Below are 18196 nucleotides of genomic sequence, written 5' to 3' on the forward strand. Positions count from 1 at the left end.
CCATCCATCCATCCATCCATCCATCCATCCATCCATCCATCCGTCTGTCCATCCATCCATCTATCCATCCACTCACCCATCTATCCATCCATCCACCCACCCACCCACCCATCATCCACCCACCCATCCATCCATCCACCCATCCATCCATCTGTCCATCCATCCACCCATCCATTCACCCATCCATCCATCCACCCACCCATCCCTTGCTCTATATTTCCATCCGTCCCTCCCTTCCTCCCTGCACCCATCTGTTCGCTGACCCACGTATCTATCCATACCATAGCCAGCCCGCCCTCCCACACCCAATCACTCCCCACCATCTCATTCTCTCAAGACCTTGTCCACCCACATGCTCCACTTCCAAATGGCAAACAAGACACAGTCCCAGCCCCCACAGAGCTCACATATCAGTATGACCCCCATGACCCCGGCCAACAGGACTATTGCAGGTCAGTGTCTTCCCAGCCTGGCAGACCCTCCCTGTGGTGCTGGTCACCTCAGTCCGAGGACAGTCAGCCTCCCTTGATGGCTTTCACCCTGAGTCTTCATCTCCACAGTCACGCCTCCTTCTCTGCCCCCTCTACTCTTCTTCCAAAGTGGGTCAAGGGTCAGCCTGGGAGGCGGGACACCTAGCTATAGTGCTGTGACTTGGGGCTGAGTGCCACCTCTTTCTGAGCCCCAGCTCCTCATGCGATCGTGTGGGGGAGGGAACTGGGCACTCCTGGTTCCCCACAGCGTGGGGTCGCCCCCAGGGGAAGAGTCCTCTCTGCGTCCTGCTTGGGAAACAGGCATATCCCGAATGAGTCTGGGAGGCTGAACAGGGGCTGGCAATGGCAGGTGAACAGACGCGAGGCCCCCTTTCCACAGAGTCTGCATTCCTCCCTTGCTCTAAATTCTTCCGCCGCTCCGCAGCGCCCTCAGTCTGGGATCCCAGGCCCTCCGGGGTGCGGCCCACGCTGACCCTCCGGCCTCACCTCTCGCGTCCCGCCTAGTTCCTTCTCTCCTCCAGTGTGGCCCCCACACCCCCAGGCCCCTGTGCACCCAGCTCACTCTGCCCACACGCATGAGCACATCTGCCTAGCGGACTTACTGCTGGGTTTCATGCCCATCCCGGGGCCAGGGACACGGTACGGGTTTCGGCGATAAACAAACGAAACGCTTCCTCCACCAGGCAGGCTCTTGTCTCCCTTCAAAGCCCCCGTTCTAAGCGCCCCTCCTCCACGCAGCCGGATTCCCAGGCAAAGCCCCCGATTCCCTGTCCGGTTCCCTCGACCCCGCCTCCCTCCCTCTGACCCGCCCTGACCACTGGCTCTGAATGCTAGTGTCTAGCTCTGTCTTGCCGTCAGAGACCTTCGCATTTCTCGTGCCCAGTTCAAGACGTGGCCCCAAAAGGCTTTCAGGAAGTGTTGGCCGAATGAACGAATGGGTGAGCAAGCACGGCCTTGCTGAGCGCTCCTAATGGCCAGACTCTCATGTGCCAATGTCAGGGGTGAAAAAGAGACACCCCCAATGCCAGAGCGTCTCAGAAGAGCCCCCCAGATAAGTCCCACATCAGAAGGAGACGTCGGGGCTCCCAAGATCCTCTGTTCCTTTCTCACCAAGGCAAAACCCCCATCGCCCTCCCTTGCCAGAAGTTTCCAAAGGTAGCACTGCTCTGGGCCTTTGCACATGCTTTTCTCTGTGCTGGGAACACCCGTCCCCACCAACCTGTCCCTAGGCATCAGCCCAGTCACATGATAAGCCCAGCTTCTGCTGACCAGCTCTGTGCCTGGCTTAACTGCCGTTCTGGTCCTCCCCTTCCCTACCTTTCTGAGAGAGAAAGCCCTGCTGCCTCCCGACCCTGTAGGTGAGAACACGGTCTCTCAGTTAGATTAGAGAAACCAGATTCATCTCAATGCCAACCTCAGAACTGCTCTTTTGTACTAACCACCTCCTCCAGGAAGCCCTCCTGGTCTCCATGCCCGCAGGGGCAGGGGCTCCTCTGGGCTGTGTTCCCACCATCACAGCCAGAACATCGATGCCTTTAACCACCCGTGTCCCTCCCACCAGACTGGACTTTGAAGGTGGGTCAGCTCTTGGCAGGGGTGGGTGGGGAGCGGTAATCTGTGTTGCCCAACATCATATCCTGCGTCTAGAACGGCGCCTGGTACACAGCAAGTGCTCAATAAATGTTGGTTATATGGGTAGACGGATCCATGTCGTGTTCTGTCCATCGTGAATCCACAGGGATTCCTGCTCACTCAGACTCCCATCTCCCCATGAACGCTGCACACAGTAGGTGCTTCGTCACCATTCTCTGCCTGAAGGAGGGCAGACATGACGTCACAGTGCAGCCTGTAAGGCCCCTGTGACATCAGGGAGGAACGCGCGGCTGGGGAAACTGAGGCACGGGGAGGGGCACGCCCAGCTCGGAGTCAGGCAGCACCCCGAGTGAGCGCCACTGGGCTCACAGCTCCTCCCTCGGTGCCCCCGCCGGGCAGCCCTCCGGCTCCGGCACACTCGGATCTCACGCCTCAGAGCTCAGCCTCCCCTCCCGCCGCGGAGCGAGCAGCTGGTGCTCCCATGGAAACCACAGGCCTCCGCCCGGCCCCCCACCTGCACCGGCCCCCCCCCCCCGCGCGCAACCACCGCTTTAAGACAAATATTGTCATTAACATGCAAATGCATATGCGATTACCATAAACGGGGGGCCCCCCGCTCGCAGCCCCATCGCGGGCGCCTGCCCCGGGCAGGGTGGGCAGTGATGCTCCCTCCGCCCCCATCGGGAGGGAGGGTCAGCCCGGCCCGCCAGCCCCTCTGGCGCCCCCTCTGCGGGGGTGTCCCCCGGACGGAGCCAGGTGGGGGGACGCGGGGACACCGGCTGGTGGGAGCCCCCCTGTTCCCCGAGCTCCCAGCTGGGCCCCCTTTCTGGTCTGAGCGGAGGAGCAGAGGAGCGGCCTTGCGCGCGCTCCCCTTCACCGTGGCTCTCCCTGACTCCCCCTCCCGGCCTCTCCCCGGGTGTGGGGGGGCCTCCACCTGCCTCGGTTTCTCTCTGTCTGCGTCTCTCTCCTTTTCTGCTCTTGCTCTGTCTCTCTTGGTCTCTCCTTGTGTCTCCAAACCCGCATCTCTCTCCGTCTCCATCCCTTTCTTAAAAACAAAACACGCGGCAGCGCCCGAGGACCCGCCCTGACACGGCCCAGAGCCCCCCTGTGGCTGGACCTCCCACCTGTCACTTGGTCTCACGCGGGGGGGGGGGCGGGGGGGACGACACAGGCTGTCAGGCATCGGGGTGCCTCATGCCACAGGCCCTGCCTCCCCAGCACCATCTTTGAGGGGGGCCTGACCCTTGGCTGGGGGACCTGCCACTCCTCTGTCACACGGATATGCTTCTGTGTTCCCCGGGTGACCGTGAGGGGCCCGGCTCCACCGGGTGTTTGGGAGCCAGTCCCGGCCCCTCCTGGCCTCAGTGTCCCTTCCGTGGAAACGGGCTGAGGCCCACAAGCCCCCTCGCTCAGTGGCCGCCGGTTGGGAGGGGATCTGGGGGGGCCCAGGCAGGGCGGCTCAGGATGAGGCGACGGTTAGGACGGGGCGATGCTGACCCGCGCTGCTGTCCCTTTTAGCACCCCTGGTGCCCGCCGTCAAGGGACCCTCGCATCCAGGAGCCCAGAAGGCTGGGGGGGGGAATCTCCCCCCACCCCCGCCGGGGCCACACCCCCAGCCCTTGCGCCCCCAGCCAGCACCAGCAGCAGGCGTCCCGTCCCGTACCCCCGCTGGCTCCCCAGGAACGAAACCACGAAAGTGTTGGCAGGAGGTGCCTGAACCCCCCTGCGCTTCCCATTCATCATTCCACCTCCTTTTGGCTGAGGCCCAGAGAGGGGCAGCCATCGGCCAAAGGTCACACAGCTGAGCCCCAGACGCAGGCCTCCATCCCGGCTGCCTGCTCACCTCCCGTGGGGGAGGCCCAGCCAGGCCCCAGCACAGGGGGCGTCAGGAGACTTGGAGCCTGGGTGTGAGGAGAAGCCCTGCTCCTCACCCTCAGGCCCTGTAGCTGGACCCCCCGGGGGGCGGAGGGTGAAAGCTGGGTGTCATGGACACCCGGCTCCCTAACTGTCACCCTTCTGGGAAAGACCCTGAGGTGCCCCTAATCCTAACAATCTCCAGCCAGAAAAAAATAATCCAACATTCAAGGGGCCCTGCTTTGCTGACAGCCGGGGAAACTGAGGCTCCAGCCCAGGCGCAAACCCAGTACAGTCCGTCCCTTCCTCCTGGTGGGGGTGGGGGTGTCCAGGGGAGATTTAAAAATGAGAAAAGGCCGAAGGACCACCCGGTGTCTGCATCCCCCTGCACCCCATCAGCTTCCCTCATCCAGAGCCCACCCACAGCCTATCAATTCAACATCTGGGGAGCCACTCGGACACCCCCTCCTACTGCCATCAGAATCTTTCTAGAAATGGACCCTTCAGGCATACCAGGGGTGGGGGGTTGTGCAAAGCATCCTCCATGCATCCATGGACCCCTGAGCTTGACTCTTGGGCAGATGAGAGCCCTCTGCCCTCCTAGTTCACATAGAGGAATCCGATTTTCCAAGCCCCCCCCCTTTTTTTTTTTGGTGATGGTTGGATTTGAAAAGAGGTGGGGGATGGGAGGGGTTTCTTCCCTCCCCCTAGAACACCAGCTGGAGGGTCTAGCTACCTACAGTGACAGGCCTGGCTCCATCCCACCAGACTCTCCCAATGGCCTGCCTGGGTCCATCATCCATGCGTTCATTCATTCATTCATTCATTCACTCATTCATTCATCCAACAAGCATGTATTCAGGCTTCCCATGCCTGCAACAGAGAAGATGGGGGAAAACGGGGTCTGAAATAGGTCACGAGCCTTGGTCCATCCCCAAGGTGCCTTCAGGGCCTTGCCAGGGGTGTCCAGCACGAAGCCTTCACTGCCCCCACCCTCGGTCACCGCCACCTGACGGGAGAGCCGTCAAAGCCCCCGTAATTCAGACGCTGGGCCCGTGCCCGTGCTCTGAGCCCAGGGCTGGGGCCACAGTGCCGGGGCTCCTCCTCCCACCATCCCGTCTGAGAGAATCAGGTGGGAGGGAGGTGGGCAGGCCTCCCCCCCCGCCTCCCCCCACTGTGTTCCCAGGTCGCCCACGCCTCCCCGTCCACCCTAGGATCTGGGCTCTGCCAGATGGACGGTCCAGGCTCATCGTCTTTGGCCTCAGACCTCAACACATTGCTAACAGGCTAGGCCAGTTTTAACTTGAGCCAAAGGTGGAGGCAGGGAGGGGGAGGGCAGAGGAATGGAGAGGGGACGCTGATCCAAACAGAGAGGATGGGCAAGGGGGGGAGGGCGACCATAGCATTCTAACCACCCGAGCCTGGGGAGGCTGGCGCCCCCCACCCCCAGCCTGGCTCAGCTCCCTGATACCCCCACCCTGCTTTCTTTGTAGTTACCGATTAGCCCGGGGTCCTGGGCATCCGTGTCCCCCGCGGCTGGCCGGACCTGCCCCGCTCGCCTGGCTTTGTGAAAATGACCAAAGCAATGGAGTCCAGAGGTGCAAACTTCCCCGACGGGGCCTGGGGAGGCCGAATGAATGAGGGGGAGGGGGCAGGGAGGGGTGGCGGTGTTCGGGCAGCTTCCCCGGCAAAGGGGCAGGAAAGAGTGGGTGAGGGGGGGAGGGCGGGGTGGGGGTCCAGAGGGAATGGGAGGGAGAGGCAGAGAGAGAGAAGGATGCTGGGGGGGGAGAGGATGGGAGGTAGAGGGAGACGGGAGAGGAGAGAAAAGGAAAGAGAGAGGGAGAGGGAGAGAGGGAGAGAGAGGATGCCGGAAGGTGGGGAGGGAGGGAGAGGGGGCGGAGGAGGGGAGGGGGCCAGCTCGAATCTGTCAGCTGCACCCCCAGAGGGGGGAGGAGGGGTGGGTGGGAAGGGGGAGAGCAAGGACGCTGTGGCGGCGGCAGGCAGCGGGAGGAGGTGAGGAGAGGCGGGCTGGGGGAGAGAAAATGCCGGAAGGTGGGGTGGGGAGGCCGGGGGGGGAGGGGGAGGGCAGGGAGGGGGCCGGGGCGCCCACCTTTGTGCATGCCCGTGTAGGGGTCTTTGAGCACCGTGAGCTCGTAGATGCGGCCGAACTGCTCGAAGAGCGGCTTGAGGTCCTTCTCGTCCAGGTTGCGCGGGATCTGGCCCACGAAGAGCTTGATGGCGTCCAGGTCCTTCATGCCGTCGGGCTGCGCCCCGGGGGGCTCGGGCCCGCTGCTGCCCACGGGCGAGGGCCGCGTCTGCAGGAGCTGCTGCTGCTGCCGGCGCGCCTCGCTCTCCGTCAGGCGGGCCATGGCGGGCGCGGGCGGGCGGCGGGCGCGGGACCGAGCCGGCGGCGGCGGCGGCGGCGGCGGGCGGCGGGCGGACTCGCAGCTGGAGCGACGGACGCCGCCTCCCGCCTCCCTCCCGCCCCGTCCCCGCGGCCTCCTCCCTCCTCCTCCGCGCGCCCGCTCGCTCCAGCATCAGGACCACAAAAGGCGGCTCCGCAGCGGCCCCTGGCGGCCGGAGCGCGCATCGACGCGGCGGCGCCTCCCGCGCCCAGGGCGGGCGGGGGGGGGGGGGGGGGGGGGGGGGGGGAGGGGGGCGAAGCGGGGAGGGGGCCGAGGCCCATCCCCGCTGCCCCCAAGGAAGAACGCTGAGAGTAGCTCTCCACAGTTCTGGAGGGTGCCTGCTTGGCATTTACCCTGTCCTCGGCTCTGCTAAGCACGCAACTGAATGATAATTAATAGTAATAGTAGTAATAATAATAATAATATTGGCAACAAAAAAGGAACACTTTTAAAATATATAGGAGCGGGGGCGCCTGGGTGGCTTAGTCGGTTAGGCGTCCGACTTTCGCTTAGGTCATGATCTCGCGGTTCGTGGGTTCGAGCCCCGCGTCGGGCTCTGTGCTGACTGCCGGCTCAGAGCCTGGAGCCTGTTTCAGAGTCTGTGCCTCCCTCTCTCTCTGACCCTCCCCTGCTCACGCTGTCTCTCTCTCTCTCTCTCTTAGAAATAAATAAAAATATAAAAAAATAAAATAAATAAAATATATAGGAACGTATATCTATGTGTGTGTGTGTACACACACACACACACACACATAAAATTTGTTGTCAAGTTGGCTAACGTAGCGCGTACAGTGTGCTCTTGCCTTTGGGGGTAGAGTCCTGTGGTTCATGGCTCACGTACAACACCCAGCGCTCATCCCAACCAGTGCCCTCCTCAGTGCCCAGCACCCCTTCCCCACCCCAGCCACCCTCAGTTTGTTCTCTGCCTTGAAGAGTCTCTTACGGTCTGCCTCCCTCCCTCTCGGTTTGTAACGATTTTTCCCCTTCCCTTCCCCCGTGGTCTTCTGTTCAGTTTCTCAAATTCCCACACAACTGAAAACATAGGGTATCTGTCTGTCTCTGACTGACATACTTCGCTTAGCATGATACAATCCAGTTCCATCCACCTTGTGCAAATGGCAAGACTTCATTCTTTTTCTTTGCTGAGTAGTGCTCCATCGTGTATATAAACCACGTCTTCTTTATCCATTCACCAGCTGATGGACATTTAGGCTCTTTCCAGATTTTGGCTATTGTCGATAGCGCTGCTGTAAACATTGGGGTGCATCAGCGTTCCTGCATTCTTTGGATAAATTTGCAAATGACATCTCAGATAAAGGGCCACTATCCAAATTCTATAAGGAACTTACCAAACTCAAGACCCAACAGAAAAATCATCCAGTTAAGAACTGGACAGGAAACATGAATAAACACGTTTCCAAAGCAGACACACAGATGGCCAACGACACGTGAAAAGATGCTCACCATCGCTCATCATCAGGGCAACACAAATCAAAACCACACTGAGATGCCACCTCACACCGGTCAGTGTGGCTAAAATTAACAACTCAGGAAACAACGGATGTTGGTGCGGATGCGGAGAAAGGGGATCCCTCTTGCACTGTTGGTGGGAATGCAAACTGGTGCAGCCACTGTGGAAACCGGTGTGGAGGTTCCTCAAAAAATCAAAAATAGAACTACCCTATGACCCAGCAATAGCACTACTAGGCATGTATCCAAAAAGGAACACTTTGATACTACCATGGGCAAGGCACTGTGCTCAGTACTTTTAAGTTTACAGCTGACTGACTAGAAATAGCAAGCTTCATCCAGGGATTTGGCAGAAAAAAAACTCCCAAAAAACAAAAAAACCCGAAAGAACAAAGATTAAAAAAAAAAAAAAGAATAGCAACTGTTGTGTTTTTATCAACAGTGACCAGAAATAACATTTTTTCCCTTACACTTGCTGTGTGTGCACATACTATTCAAAATATTTCAAAGGATAGTGACACAAATTTGGACCAAGTGCTCTACAGGCTTCACAACACCTTGCCTTAAAACTCTTCAGAGATGTCCCCAAATTAAAGCCAGAGTCCTCTCCGCAGTCCCCAAGGCCCTGCGGGACCTGCCCCGTCCCCTCCCTGCCCTTCCCTCCTCCCTCTCTCCCCCTCGCCCACTCTTCTCCAGCCACACGGGCCTCCTGGCTGTTCCTCCCACACACCAGGCCCGGTGCTGCCCCAGGACCTTTGCACAGGATGTGCCCTCTGTCTGGAGTGTCCTCTCCCAGATGGCCCAGAGCTCACTCTTTCAATCCTCGTCACCTTCTCTCTCCACCTTATCTAAAGTCATCCAGCTACCATCACCTGCTTCTTCAGGCTTGCTTTTTCCTCCATAGCATTTATACCAATTTTAATTTAAGTTTTATATGCCATATATTTACTTATTTATTAATAAATCACATAGCTTTCTCCCGGTACCAGGCTCTGTGCTAGGTGTTCGACATGTACAAACTCATTTAATCTGCACAACATACCCTTAGGTGGGTACAAATAAACAGATTCTTACAGCGTATACTCAGAGTCGGTGGACCGTGTGACTCTTGATCTCGGGGTAGTGAGTTTGAGCCCCACGTTGGGTGTAGAGAGAACTTAATAAATTAAATAGGGGCGCCTGGGTGGCTCAGCCAGTTAACCGTCCGACTTCGGCTCAGGCCATGATCTCTTGGTTTGTTGGTTCGAGCCCCACGTCAGGCTCTGTGCTGACAGCTCAGAGCCTCGAGCCTGTCTTTGGATTCTGTGTCTCCCTCTCTCTCTGACCCTCCCCTGCTCATGCTGTCTCTCTCTCTCTCAAAAATAAATAAAACATTTAAAAAACGTAAAAAATTAAGTAAATAAACTTTACAAAAACACTTAATGTAATATTTAAAAGATCAAAATGCAAAAAAATATAAGGGACAAGATATCACAATTTTAAATGAAGACAATTCGTATTCCTGAGTTTTCCTATGAGTTCAGCACGGCACTGTTACTGATCCCCTGATTTTAATTTTTAATTTGTTGTGTTTTTATTTTAAATTAAAAATGTTATTTCAGAAGGAAGACAGTACCAGTGGCAATGCCATGCTGAGCCAAAGGGAAAAATCAGTAATGATGATTCTGTTTAAAATGTTGACATTCAGGGCACCTGGGTGGTTCAGTCGGTGAAGCGTCTGACTCTTGATTTCAGCTCGGATCAAACCTCAAGTTTGTGGGCTGGAGCCCCGCATCGGGCTCTGCGCTCACAGCACGGAGCCTGCTTGGGCTTCTCTCTGTCTCCCTCGTTCTGCCCCTCCCACGCGTGGTCTCTCTCTCTCTTTCTCAAAATAAATGAATAAACATTTTAAAAAAATAAAAGAAAATGTTGGCATTCTGTTCGTTATGGACTTGCTGTCCATCAATGTTGATTTTTATTTTTTAAAAAATTTTAAATGTTTATTTATTTTGGGGAGACAAAGAGACGGGTGGGAGAAGGGGCAGAGAGAGAGAGAGGGAGACACAGAATCCGAAGCAGCTCCAGGCTCCGGGCTGTCAGCACAGAGCCCGACGTGGGGCTCGAACCCACGAACCATGAGATCATGACCTGAGCCGAAGTCAGACGCTTAACCGACTGAGCCACCCAGGCGCCCCCAGCGTTGATTTTTAAAATTGCATCAAAATAATCTATCTTGGCTGAGTTTTCTGGCCTTAAAACTTCTCTGCAGGTGACCTCGCCCTGGTCTCTCCCTGCACAATCCTCCTAGCAACCGTGAGAGGGAAGTACTGTTTCCACACTCACTTTACACAAGGGGAAACTGAGGCTCAGAGAGGTCAAGCCGCTTGTGCAAGGCCACACAGGAAGAGTGCTGCGATTTGAACGCAGCCAGCCCACTCTGGAGCCCGCACACTGCCCGCGACCCCACACCGTCTTCCTCCAGCTAGAGGCGGCTGGGCCTCAGATCCCTTATTGGCCGAGTGACACCGCAGAGAGAACCGGGTGGCGTCCCTGGCATGGGTTCAGCGAGCTCATGGGTGAGGCTTCGGAGAGCGCCCGGGACACTGTCAGCACTCAGCTATCACCATGACTGCTACCGGCGGCCACCTGGCCCCGCCCCCGGCCCCGCCCCCGCCCTCGGCCCCGCCCCCGGCCCGCGGCTCAGCCACCCCGGCCCCGCCCCGCGCCCGGCCCCGCCCCGCCCCGCCCCCGGCCCGCGGCTCAGCCACCCCGGCCCCGCCCCGCCCCGCGCCCGGCCCCGCCCCCGGCCCCGCCCCGCGCCCGGCCCCGCCCCGGCCCCGGCCCCGCCCCGCCCCCGGCCCCGCTCCGCCCCCGGTCCGCGGCTCAGCCCCAGGGTGGGCTGCTGGAGCCCAGCTGGAGACAGTCACCGTCTCCATGGAGACCTGAGCGTGGTGCCCGGAGCCCCGTGGGCCTCTGACGTGCCAGGAGAGCGGCTGGGAAGGACAGAAGTTAAACCCAGCAGCCCCCTGGGGGCCAGAGCTGCCTCTTCCTCACTCTTACTTCTACCCAAAACGAAGGGGTGGGGAAGGCGCTGGAGAGAGCTGGGGAGCTTACACTCAGCATCCCACCTTCCCTGGAGTTCGTTCCCTGACCCGGGGTGGGGGCGGGGCGGGGGACACAGCCTGTGCACCTGGGCGCATCCGGAGCCCACGAGGCCTATGCTCCGATTTGTTACCAGCCAGAGGAGACCCGGTCACAATGGGCATCAACGCAGGAGTCCCAACTGGGGACGTTACTGAAGAAGCGGGGAGCAGAGCCCGGTGGAGGGGCGGGGGCGGGGTGGGAGGCTTCCAGCTAGTCCCTTGGCTCGGGTGTCAGATGTCCTCATTAAGGCAGAATCATACTCCACTGTGTGGACCGTGTGGACAGCCTCCACCTGCCGGCGACTGTGAATCCTGCTGCTGGGAACATGGGCGTGCAAGCATCTGCTCACGTCCCAGCAGTCGGCTCTTTGGGGTATAAACCCGGAGGCTGAACTGATGGGTCAGACGGCGACTCTATCTTCAATGTTTTGAGAAACCGCCAGACTGTTTTCCACCATGGCCGCCCCGTCTCATGTTCCCCCAGGTGGCCAGGAGGGCCCCCATTTCTCCACATCCTCGCTGACACCTGTTATTCTGTTATTTCCTCTTTTTTTTTTTTTTTTGATGTAGTAGCCACCCTGGTGGGTGTGATATGCACCAGTACTATTTACATGACATTTTCCTTATTAGTCAGCTCTTAAAAAAAAATCTTTAAAAATGTTTTAAAAATGTTTTATTTATTTCTGAGAGAGACAGAGAGAGACAGCATGAGGAGAGGAGGGTCAGAGAGAGAGACACAGAATCCAAAACAGGTTCCAGGCTCTGAGCTGTCAGCACAGAGACCGACCTGGGGCTCGAACCCACGAACCGTGAGATCATGGTCTGAGCCGAAGTCGGATGCTTAACAGACTGAGCCCCCCAGGAGCTCCTAAAAAAAGAAAAATCTTAAATAGATTTATCTTACAGGCAAATTTACATTGTTGCCTTTAAAAGGAATGAGATTTAGGGCCGCCTGGGGGGCTCAGTCGGTTGAACGTCCGACTTCAGCTCAGGTCAGGATCTGACGGTTTGTGGGTTCGAGCCCCGCGTCGGGCTCTGTGCTGACAGCTCAGAGCCTGGAGCTGCTTCGGATTCTGTGTCTCCCTCTCTCTCTGCCCCTCCCCCCCACGCGCGCGCACACACACACACACACACTCACTCACTCTCTCAAAAATAAACATTAAAAATTTTTTAATTAAAATAAAATTATAGAAAAATAAAAAATAAAAATAAATAAAAAGAATAAGGGTTGTTAGATATGCGGGTCGGAGGTTTAAACTAGACGCTGATGTGCTCGCTCCGTGTTAGAAGCATTAAAGACCTGCCAGCACCCGAGACACTTTCTCCCGGCTTAAACCGAACAGCAAGTGGGCTTGGGAAAGGTGGGCCTTTCTTGCGCCATGGTCTTTCCATCAGCCACTGAAAACCCCAGTGGGGTCCCACATTTTGGGAAACCCCGGTTTAGGGGGCAGGGCTCTAACTCTAACCAAAAGTGGTTTGGGCTGTGTGGCCTTGGGCAAGTCACCTAGAGTCTCAGGGCCCCAGCTCCATCGTCAGTAAATCGTGGGGAGGGGTAGTGACAGTTCTGCGAAGGGACTCTGTGAGGCTCGAGTGATACCATGGGGGGGCAGTGGGGTTAGACCCCAGTTCCGGGAGAACAGTGTCCAAGAACCATTGAGTGTCTACACTCCCTACACATTTACTTAAATCCTGATTCTTGCCATCCTTCCCCTGGCTGGTGGGAAACCCCTGGGACCAACTTTGCTGTGTCAAAAGCCCTTCCTCCCCGAGCACGCAGGTGGCCCCGAGCACCGCCTCCAGTACCTGTGTGTGCCCTGAGGACTCCCCCCACCTCCGCTTAGGATCCTTCCCTAGAGCAACTAGAAGGAGGCACTTTCTAAACTGTAAGGAGACGTCAAGAAGGACTTGGGAGCCACAGCAGTAGCTTTCTGAGGGGAGGAAAGCAAAGCCCGGAGAATAACCCTGACTGAGGCCAGCAGTGGGATCGACACCGGCTACCATGTATCAGCCAGCTACAGCTGCGTAACAACATACAACAGACTCAGTGGCCTGGGACATGCATCTACTGCCCGTGATTTCTCTGGGTCAGTGATTAGAGCACAGCAAACCCCGGGGCTCTCTCCCTAGCCCCGCAGAGCTGCAATCAAGGGGTGAGCCGGCGGCTGTCAGAACGCAAGGCCCTCTCCACGCTCAGGCCCTTGTCCAGGCTTCAGCTCCGGAGGCCGCCCGCAGTTCCTCGCTGCAAGACCCCCTCCAGGGCTGTTTGCCTCGGGCACGCAGGACAATCTCTTGCTCCTGTCCACTAAGGTGGAGTCTTTTTTTTTTTTAATTAAAAAAGTGTTTTATTATTTTTGAGCGAGAGAGAGACAGCGCATGAGTGGGGGAGGAGCAGAGAGAGACCCAGAATCCGTAGCAGGTTCCAGGCTCTGAGCTGTCAGCACACAGCCCACGCGGGGCTCGAACTCACAAACTGAGCCGAAGTCGGCGCTTAACCGACCGAGCCACCCAGGCGCGCCTGCTGGAGTCCTGTCCTGGAACGGGCCTGTGCCCACCGGGCACCTGGGCACCCTGCCCCAAATGTGGATTCCGGGGGTTGGGGAGCGGGATGGCGGGCCCGCGGGCAGGGGCAGAGTGGGTCCTGGACACGGCCTGTGCCCTGCGGTGGTCTCTGCACGGCTGGCCTGCGTGACTTCCTGGGTGATGGTAGGCAGCCCTTTGGCCCCTGATGTCCTGGGGCCTCGCTCCGTCCTCCACGCCCTCAAGCCCCCTCACTGCTCAGGCTGCCTACCGCCCTTCTAGCGCATTCCAGAGGGTCTAGGGGCTGGTGACGTGTCTCCTGGGCACATACGTCACCTCCCCACCCATCCCCGAGGCCTCCCGCCCCCACACGTCCACACGGAGCAGAGATCTCCGGCCTCACCGACTGCCGCAGCTGCCCTCCCTTCTGCTGGGAAGGAGGTGCCCACCTTGCCCCTGCAGGAGCCCCGATCTTCGCTGGGGCCCCGACCCCTGCCCTTGGCCCCTGGGGTGGGAAACGATTCCTCCTTGGGCCAAACTCCACGGTCCGGAGCGCGGGGAGGGGGGGGGCGTGGCCTCCGCCCGATTCCCCGGATGTGGGTGGGGCTCAGGCCTCCGGCCACCGCGCACGTGACCAGGCAGGTGCCCGCAGGGTCAGGGAATTCTTCCTGCGGGGATTTGCGGCCGAGAACGAAGGGGACCCCCCCACCCCAGGGGCCTGAGTGTGGCCAGGCTGAACCCGGGAGTCGCCAGTGGGTTTCCCCCGAGTTAGGATGGGAAACAGACACAACTTCTCTTTTCCAAGTGAGGCCCCCACGGTGGTGCCAGAACCTGCCGCGCTCCGTAGGCTTCTGTGCGGGTGAATGTCAGGAGCTGCAAATCCAGAGGCAGACGGCGGGTCGCGGCTGCCAGGGGCTGGCGGAGTGACTGCCGATGGGGCCGGTGTCTTGCGGGGTGATGGAATATTCTAGAATATTCTGGTACTACAAACCACAGCCATGGATGCTTTAAAAGGATGAGTTTTGGGGGCGCCTGGGTGGCTCAGTCGGTTCAGCGTCCGACTTCAGCTCAGGTCATGATCTCACGGTCTGTGAGTTCGAGCCTCGCGTGGGTCTCTGTGCTGACAGCTCAGAGCCTGGAGCCTGCCTCGGATTCTGTGTCTCCCTCTCTCTGCCCCTCCCCCACTCATTCTCTCTCTCTCTCTCTCTCTCTCTCTCTCTCTCAAAAATAAACTTAAAAAAAAAAAGGGTGCGTTTCATGCTAAGTGGATTTATCTCAGTGAACGTGTTTTGTTTTGAATTCGCTGAATGTCAGCTCTGTCTCCCTCTGGCCATCCGACCCCACAGCGGGATACTGCAGCCGTTTGAGTTTCTCTTTTGTCCTCTGTAAACCTGAATAGCAGTGGAGAAATAATCCCAACAGATAAACGTGGGGGGGGATGGGGTGAGGGGCACCCGCAGTCAGTGGCCATCAGTGTCACCAGACCAGAGGGTGTTCTTTGAGGAGCACCAGGGTCCGTTCGAAGAACCTCCCCACGACGGAGGGGTCACCAAGGGGAGAAACCCCAGGTGCCACAGCAGCCACGCCACCAGGGCTCACCGCCTGGGCAGGACACGGCACAGGGCTTCACTTACCTGTGGTGCCCCTCCCTCCACCCCCTCCCCCACGCAGAAGCTGAGCCCAGTCATGCAAACACAGCAGAAAGCCCAGCTCGGGGGCCGCTCTACAGAAGCCTGGCCGGGACCCCTGGAAGTGTCAAGGTCGTAAGACACAAAGACGGGGAATGCTCTAGGGGTAAAGGAGGCTAGAGAGACAGGGTCCCAGGATATGGGCGTGATCCGGAATGTTCTCTACAACGGAGGATGCCACTGGGGACAGTGACTAATGCTGGAGTCAAGTCTGTAATCTGTGTCACTGTCGATTTCCTGAGCTGGGCGGGTGCGCTGTGAGGAGGGAGGGGGCCCTGCACCGTGGGACCCACACTTGGGTGGATTTGGGGGGGGGCTCAGACAGGGAGAGGGAGAAAAGAGGGAAGCAGACGTGAAATGTCAGTGTTTGCCAAATGGGCGAAGGGTTTAAAAACCTCTTCAGGTCATTCTAGAACGGCCCGTAAATCTGAAACGATGTCCAAATAAAATGTTAGGAAACAGCAAATGTCTGGGAAGCATGGGGTTGGCGTCCGTCTGTCCCTTTAGAGCTGCGTCCACCGCGAGCTCCCCGAGTGCTGGGGGACAAACCTCACGGCCCGGGGCACTGGGTCCCGCTGCTCGGCTCCGCCCCTGGGAGCGCAAAGGCAGCTGCGCACGAGAGGTAACGAGCTGTGTGTGGCCACATGCCAATAAAACTTTATTTACAACCACAGGCAGCCGGACTAGGTCACGGGCCCAGCGTGCTGACCTCTGGCTCTGAGAGGCCCCCGGGAAGGTTTGCGATGGTGGAAAGCTGGGGAAAGCCATGCGTCCCTTAGCAGGAAAGTGGGCGAGGGACTCCAGGCCCCTTTGAGGGATGGAATACTAGACGGTGACGAAAAAGGAAAAGGTGTGTGCGCGTGTAAGGGGACGCGAGACCGGGAGGTTTGGTGCTGTCGGCGGAAATCGTTTGAGCCACACACACAACGCTGCTGAAAGCGCCTGGGCGTGAGTGGGGGTGTGTAAGATACCGACGGGGCAGCGACTCCAGGGAGCCCTGAGGTGGTCTGGGAGGAGCCTCCCGTGTGTTTTCCTGCCCCCGGGGTAGAGGTCAAAGCCACAATACGGGACCCTCATGGAGGGTGTTGGACCCTCAGGCCCGTGTTGGAGTTCAGCTTCGCCCAAACCACTTGCTGCCGCTGCCCAGGGCCGATGACACTTGGCTTACCCGCACCGAGGAAGCCCCCGGAACAAAACCATCTTCCTGACCATCCTCCGGGCGCCGGAGACCTTCCCAAATGCAAGTCAGGCCACCTCCCTGCTCTCGTTGCCCCCCCCCACCGCATTCCCCATCCTGTTCAGAATAAGAGTCAGAGGCCCCGCCAATTCCGTGGAGGCCCCGCAGGGCCCTCCCCGCCTCCCTCTCTCCCCGTGGCTCACGCTGTTCCTCCCGCACACCAGGCACGGTCCTGCTCCAGGGCCTTTGCACAGGCCGTGCCGCAGGCCTGGACCGCCATCCCTAACTTCCACACGGCTCCATCCTTGTCCTGATTTCACTTGAAGGCCTAGTTTAGGGCCTGTCGCTGTCCAGTCCCCGCTACTCTTTCCTTGGTCTTCTGTCCTCCCCAGCAGAGAGCGAGCCCCAGGGCGGCTGGGACAGTGTCTCCCCTCCGTGTCCCCCAGCCCAGCGTGGCACCTGGTGGGCGAGTACTGGTTGACACTGGTCTGTACTGACAGGATTGGCAGTCACCCGGGGACGCAAAGGGCACTGGAAGAGTGGCGAAGGGACGGAGGCATCATTCCAGAGCGACCAGTACATTCACCACGTGACGTGCTGTTGACATCGCGTGTGCACACCTGCCACCACACTCTTTACATGTGTGCCTTCCGCAGCACACCCACCGCGCCTGCAGAGCCGTTGAGAGAGGAATACAGCTGAGCCTTGAACAACACGGGTGTGACCCGCATGGGTCCTCTGTACGTGCGTCTTCTACCCCACAGCCCTGCGATCTGCTTCCTCTTCCCCATGATCGTGAGATTAGTAACTTTTGTTCCCCTGCTTACTTTGAGGTCACAGCCGGTAACACGCGTCACAGACGCACATCACAGCCAGTAACACGCGTCAGACTGTGTGACTCGGCTGCCGGCGTCACCACGCAGGCCTCTGGCCAGAGATACACGGTCAGCTGCTAAGCTCTGGGAAGTCAGTAGTTGTATGAAGAGTTTCCACAGGGCTTCGCATGGGTCAGTGTCCCTAATGCCGGGGTCAAGGGTCACCCATATTTAACACCAATTCACAATGAGGTTTCACGTACACCCACACACTCTGGGAAACAGGATGGAAAAAACTCCAGCTACGGTGACTGGGGACTCGTGTTTTAATGGTTTCTTTTTTTAAAAAAATTTACTTACTTATGTGCGTGAGCAGGGGAGGGGCAGAGAGAGACGGAGACACAGAATCCGAAGCAGCTCCAGGCTCCGAGCCGTCAGCACAGAGCCCGACGCGGGGCTCGAACCCATGAACTGTGAGATCTTGACCTCAGCCAAAGTCAGACGCTCAACAGACTGACCGCCCAGGCGCCCCAGTTTTCCTGGTTTCAGTCCATGGAACTTTGTGTGTTAAGAGGAAGAGGGGGAAATCCGTGTACGTTAACACGAGATGAGCGGAGATGAGCGGCTGGCTTGCCCTCTGAACACTGCGGGGCCGCTCCCGACCTGGGGCTGGGGCCGCGGGGGAAACCCAAGCGGGCCGTCCCTGCTCCAGGCCCCCCCGCGGTAGCCCCGCCCGCCCTCCGCCCCGCCCTCCCCGCAGCGGCCACGGGAGGGCGCCCGCGAGCACCCCAGCCGGCGGAGGCTCGCCTCCCGGACTCCCCGCAGCCCGTCTACACCACCTGCCGGCAGCCGGCAGCCCTGAGGCCGCGGTCTGTCCCTTCTCGCAGCCAGAACACAGGCCCCTGAGCACAGAGTCTTGTTCTACCGCCACAGAGGCGGGCACGCGGACGCCGTCGGCCGACCGCCAGGCCTGGGTGGACCCGAGCGGGGCGCTCCCGGGCCTGGAGCAGAGACCCGCCCCGTAAACCCGCAGTAGTGCGGCACCTGAGCGCCCTGAGGCTGCG

General features: G+C 58.8%; 1 protein-coding gene and 1 non-coding gene across 5 annotated transcripts in view; both read right to left on the reverse strand.

Annotated features, from left to right (window-relative positions):
* Positions 1–6313, reverse strand: part of CELF5 (CUGBP Elav-like family member 5) — a 49017-nt gene extending 42704 nt beyond the window's left edge. For 2 of the 4 annotated variants that reach the window (XM_039247616.1, XM_039247617.1), the window contains exon 1: positions 6049–6313. In XM_039247616.1, coding sequence (XP_039103547.1) covers positions 6049–6307 — 259 coding nt within the window. In that variant the 5' untranslated portion in view covers positions 6308–6313. The remainder of the gene's footprint in view (positions 1–6048) is intronic. The other 2 variants (XM_039247614.1, XM_039247615.1) reach the window with 2 other exon arrangements.
* Positions 6314–9897: 3584 nt separating this feature from the next.
* On the reverse strand, positions 9898–9982 carry TRNAR-UCG. The gene has a single exon. It is a non-coding gene; the product is annotated as a tRNA-Arg (tRNA).
* Between the last annotated feature and the right edge of the window lie 8214 nt (positions 9983–18196).

The sequence above is a fragment of the Hyaena hyaena genome, unplaced genomic scaffold (genome assembly GCF_003009895.1).
Source record: "Hyaena hyaena isolate Hyena2069 unplaced genomic scaffold, ASM300989v1 scaffold_296, whole genome shotgun sequence".
Taxonomy (NCBI): domain Eukaryota; kingdom Metazoa; phylum Chordata; class Mammalia; order Carnivora; family Hyaenidae; genus Hyaena; species Hyaena hyaena.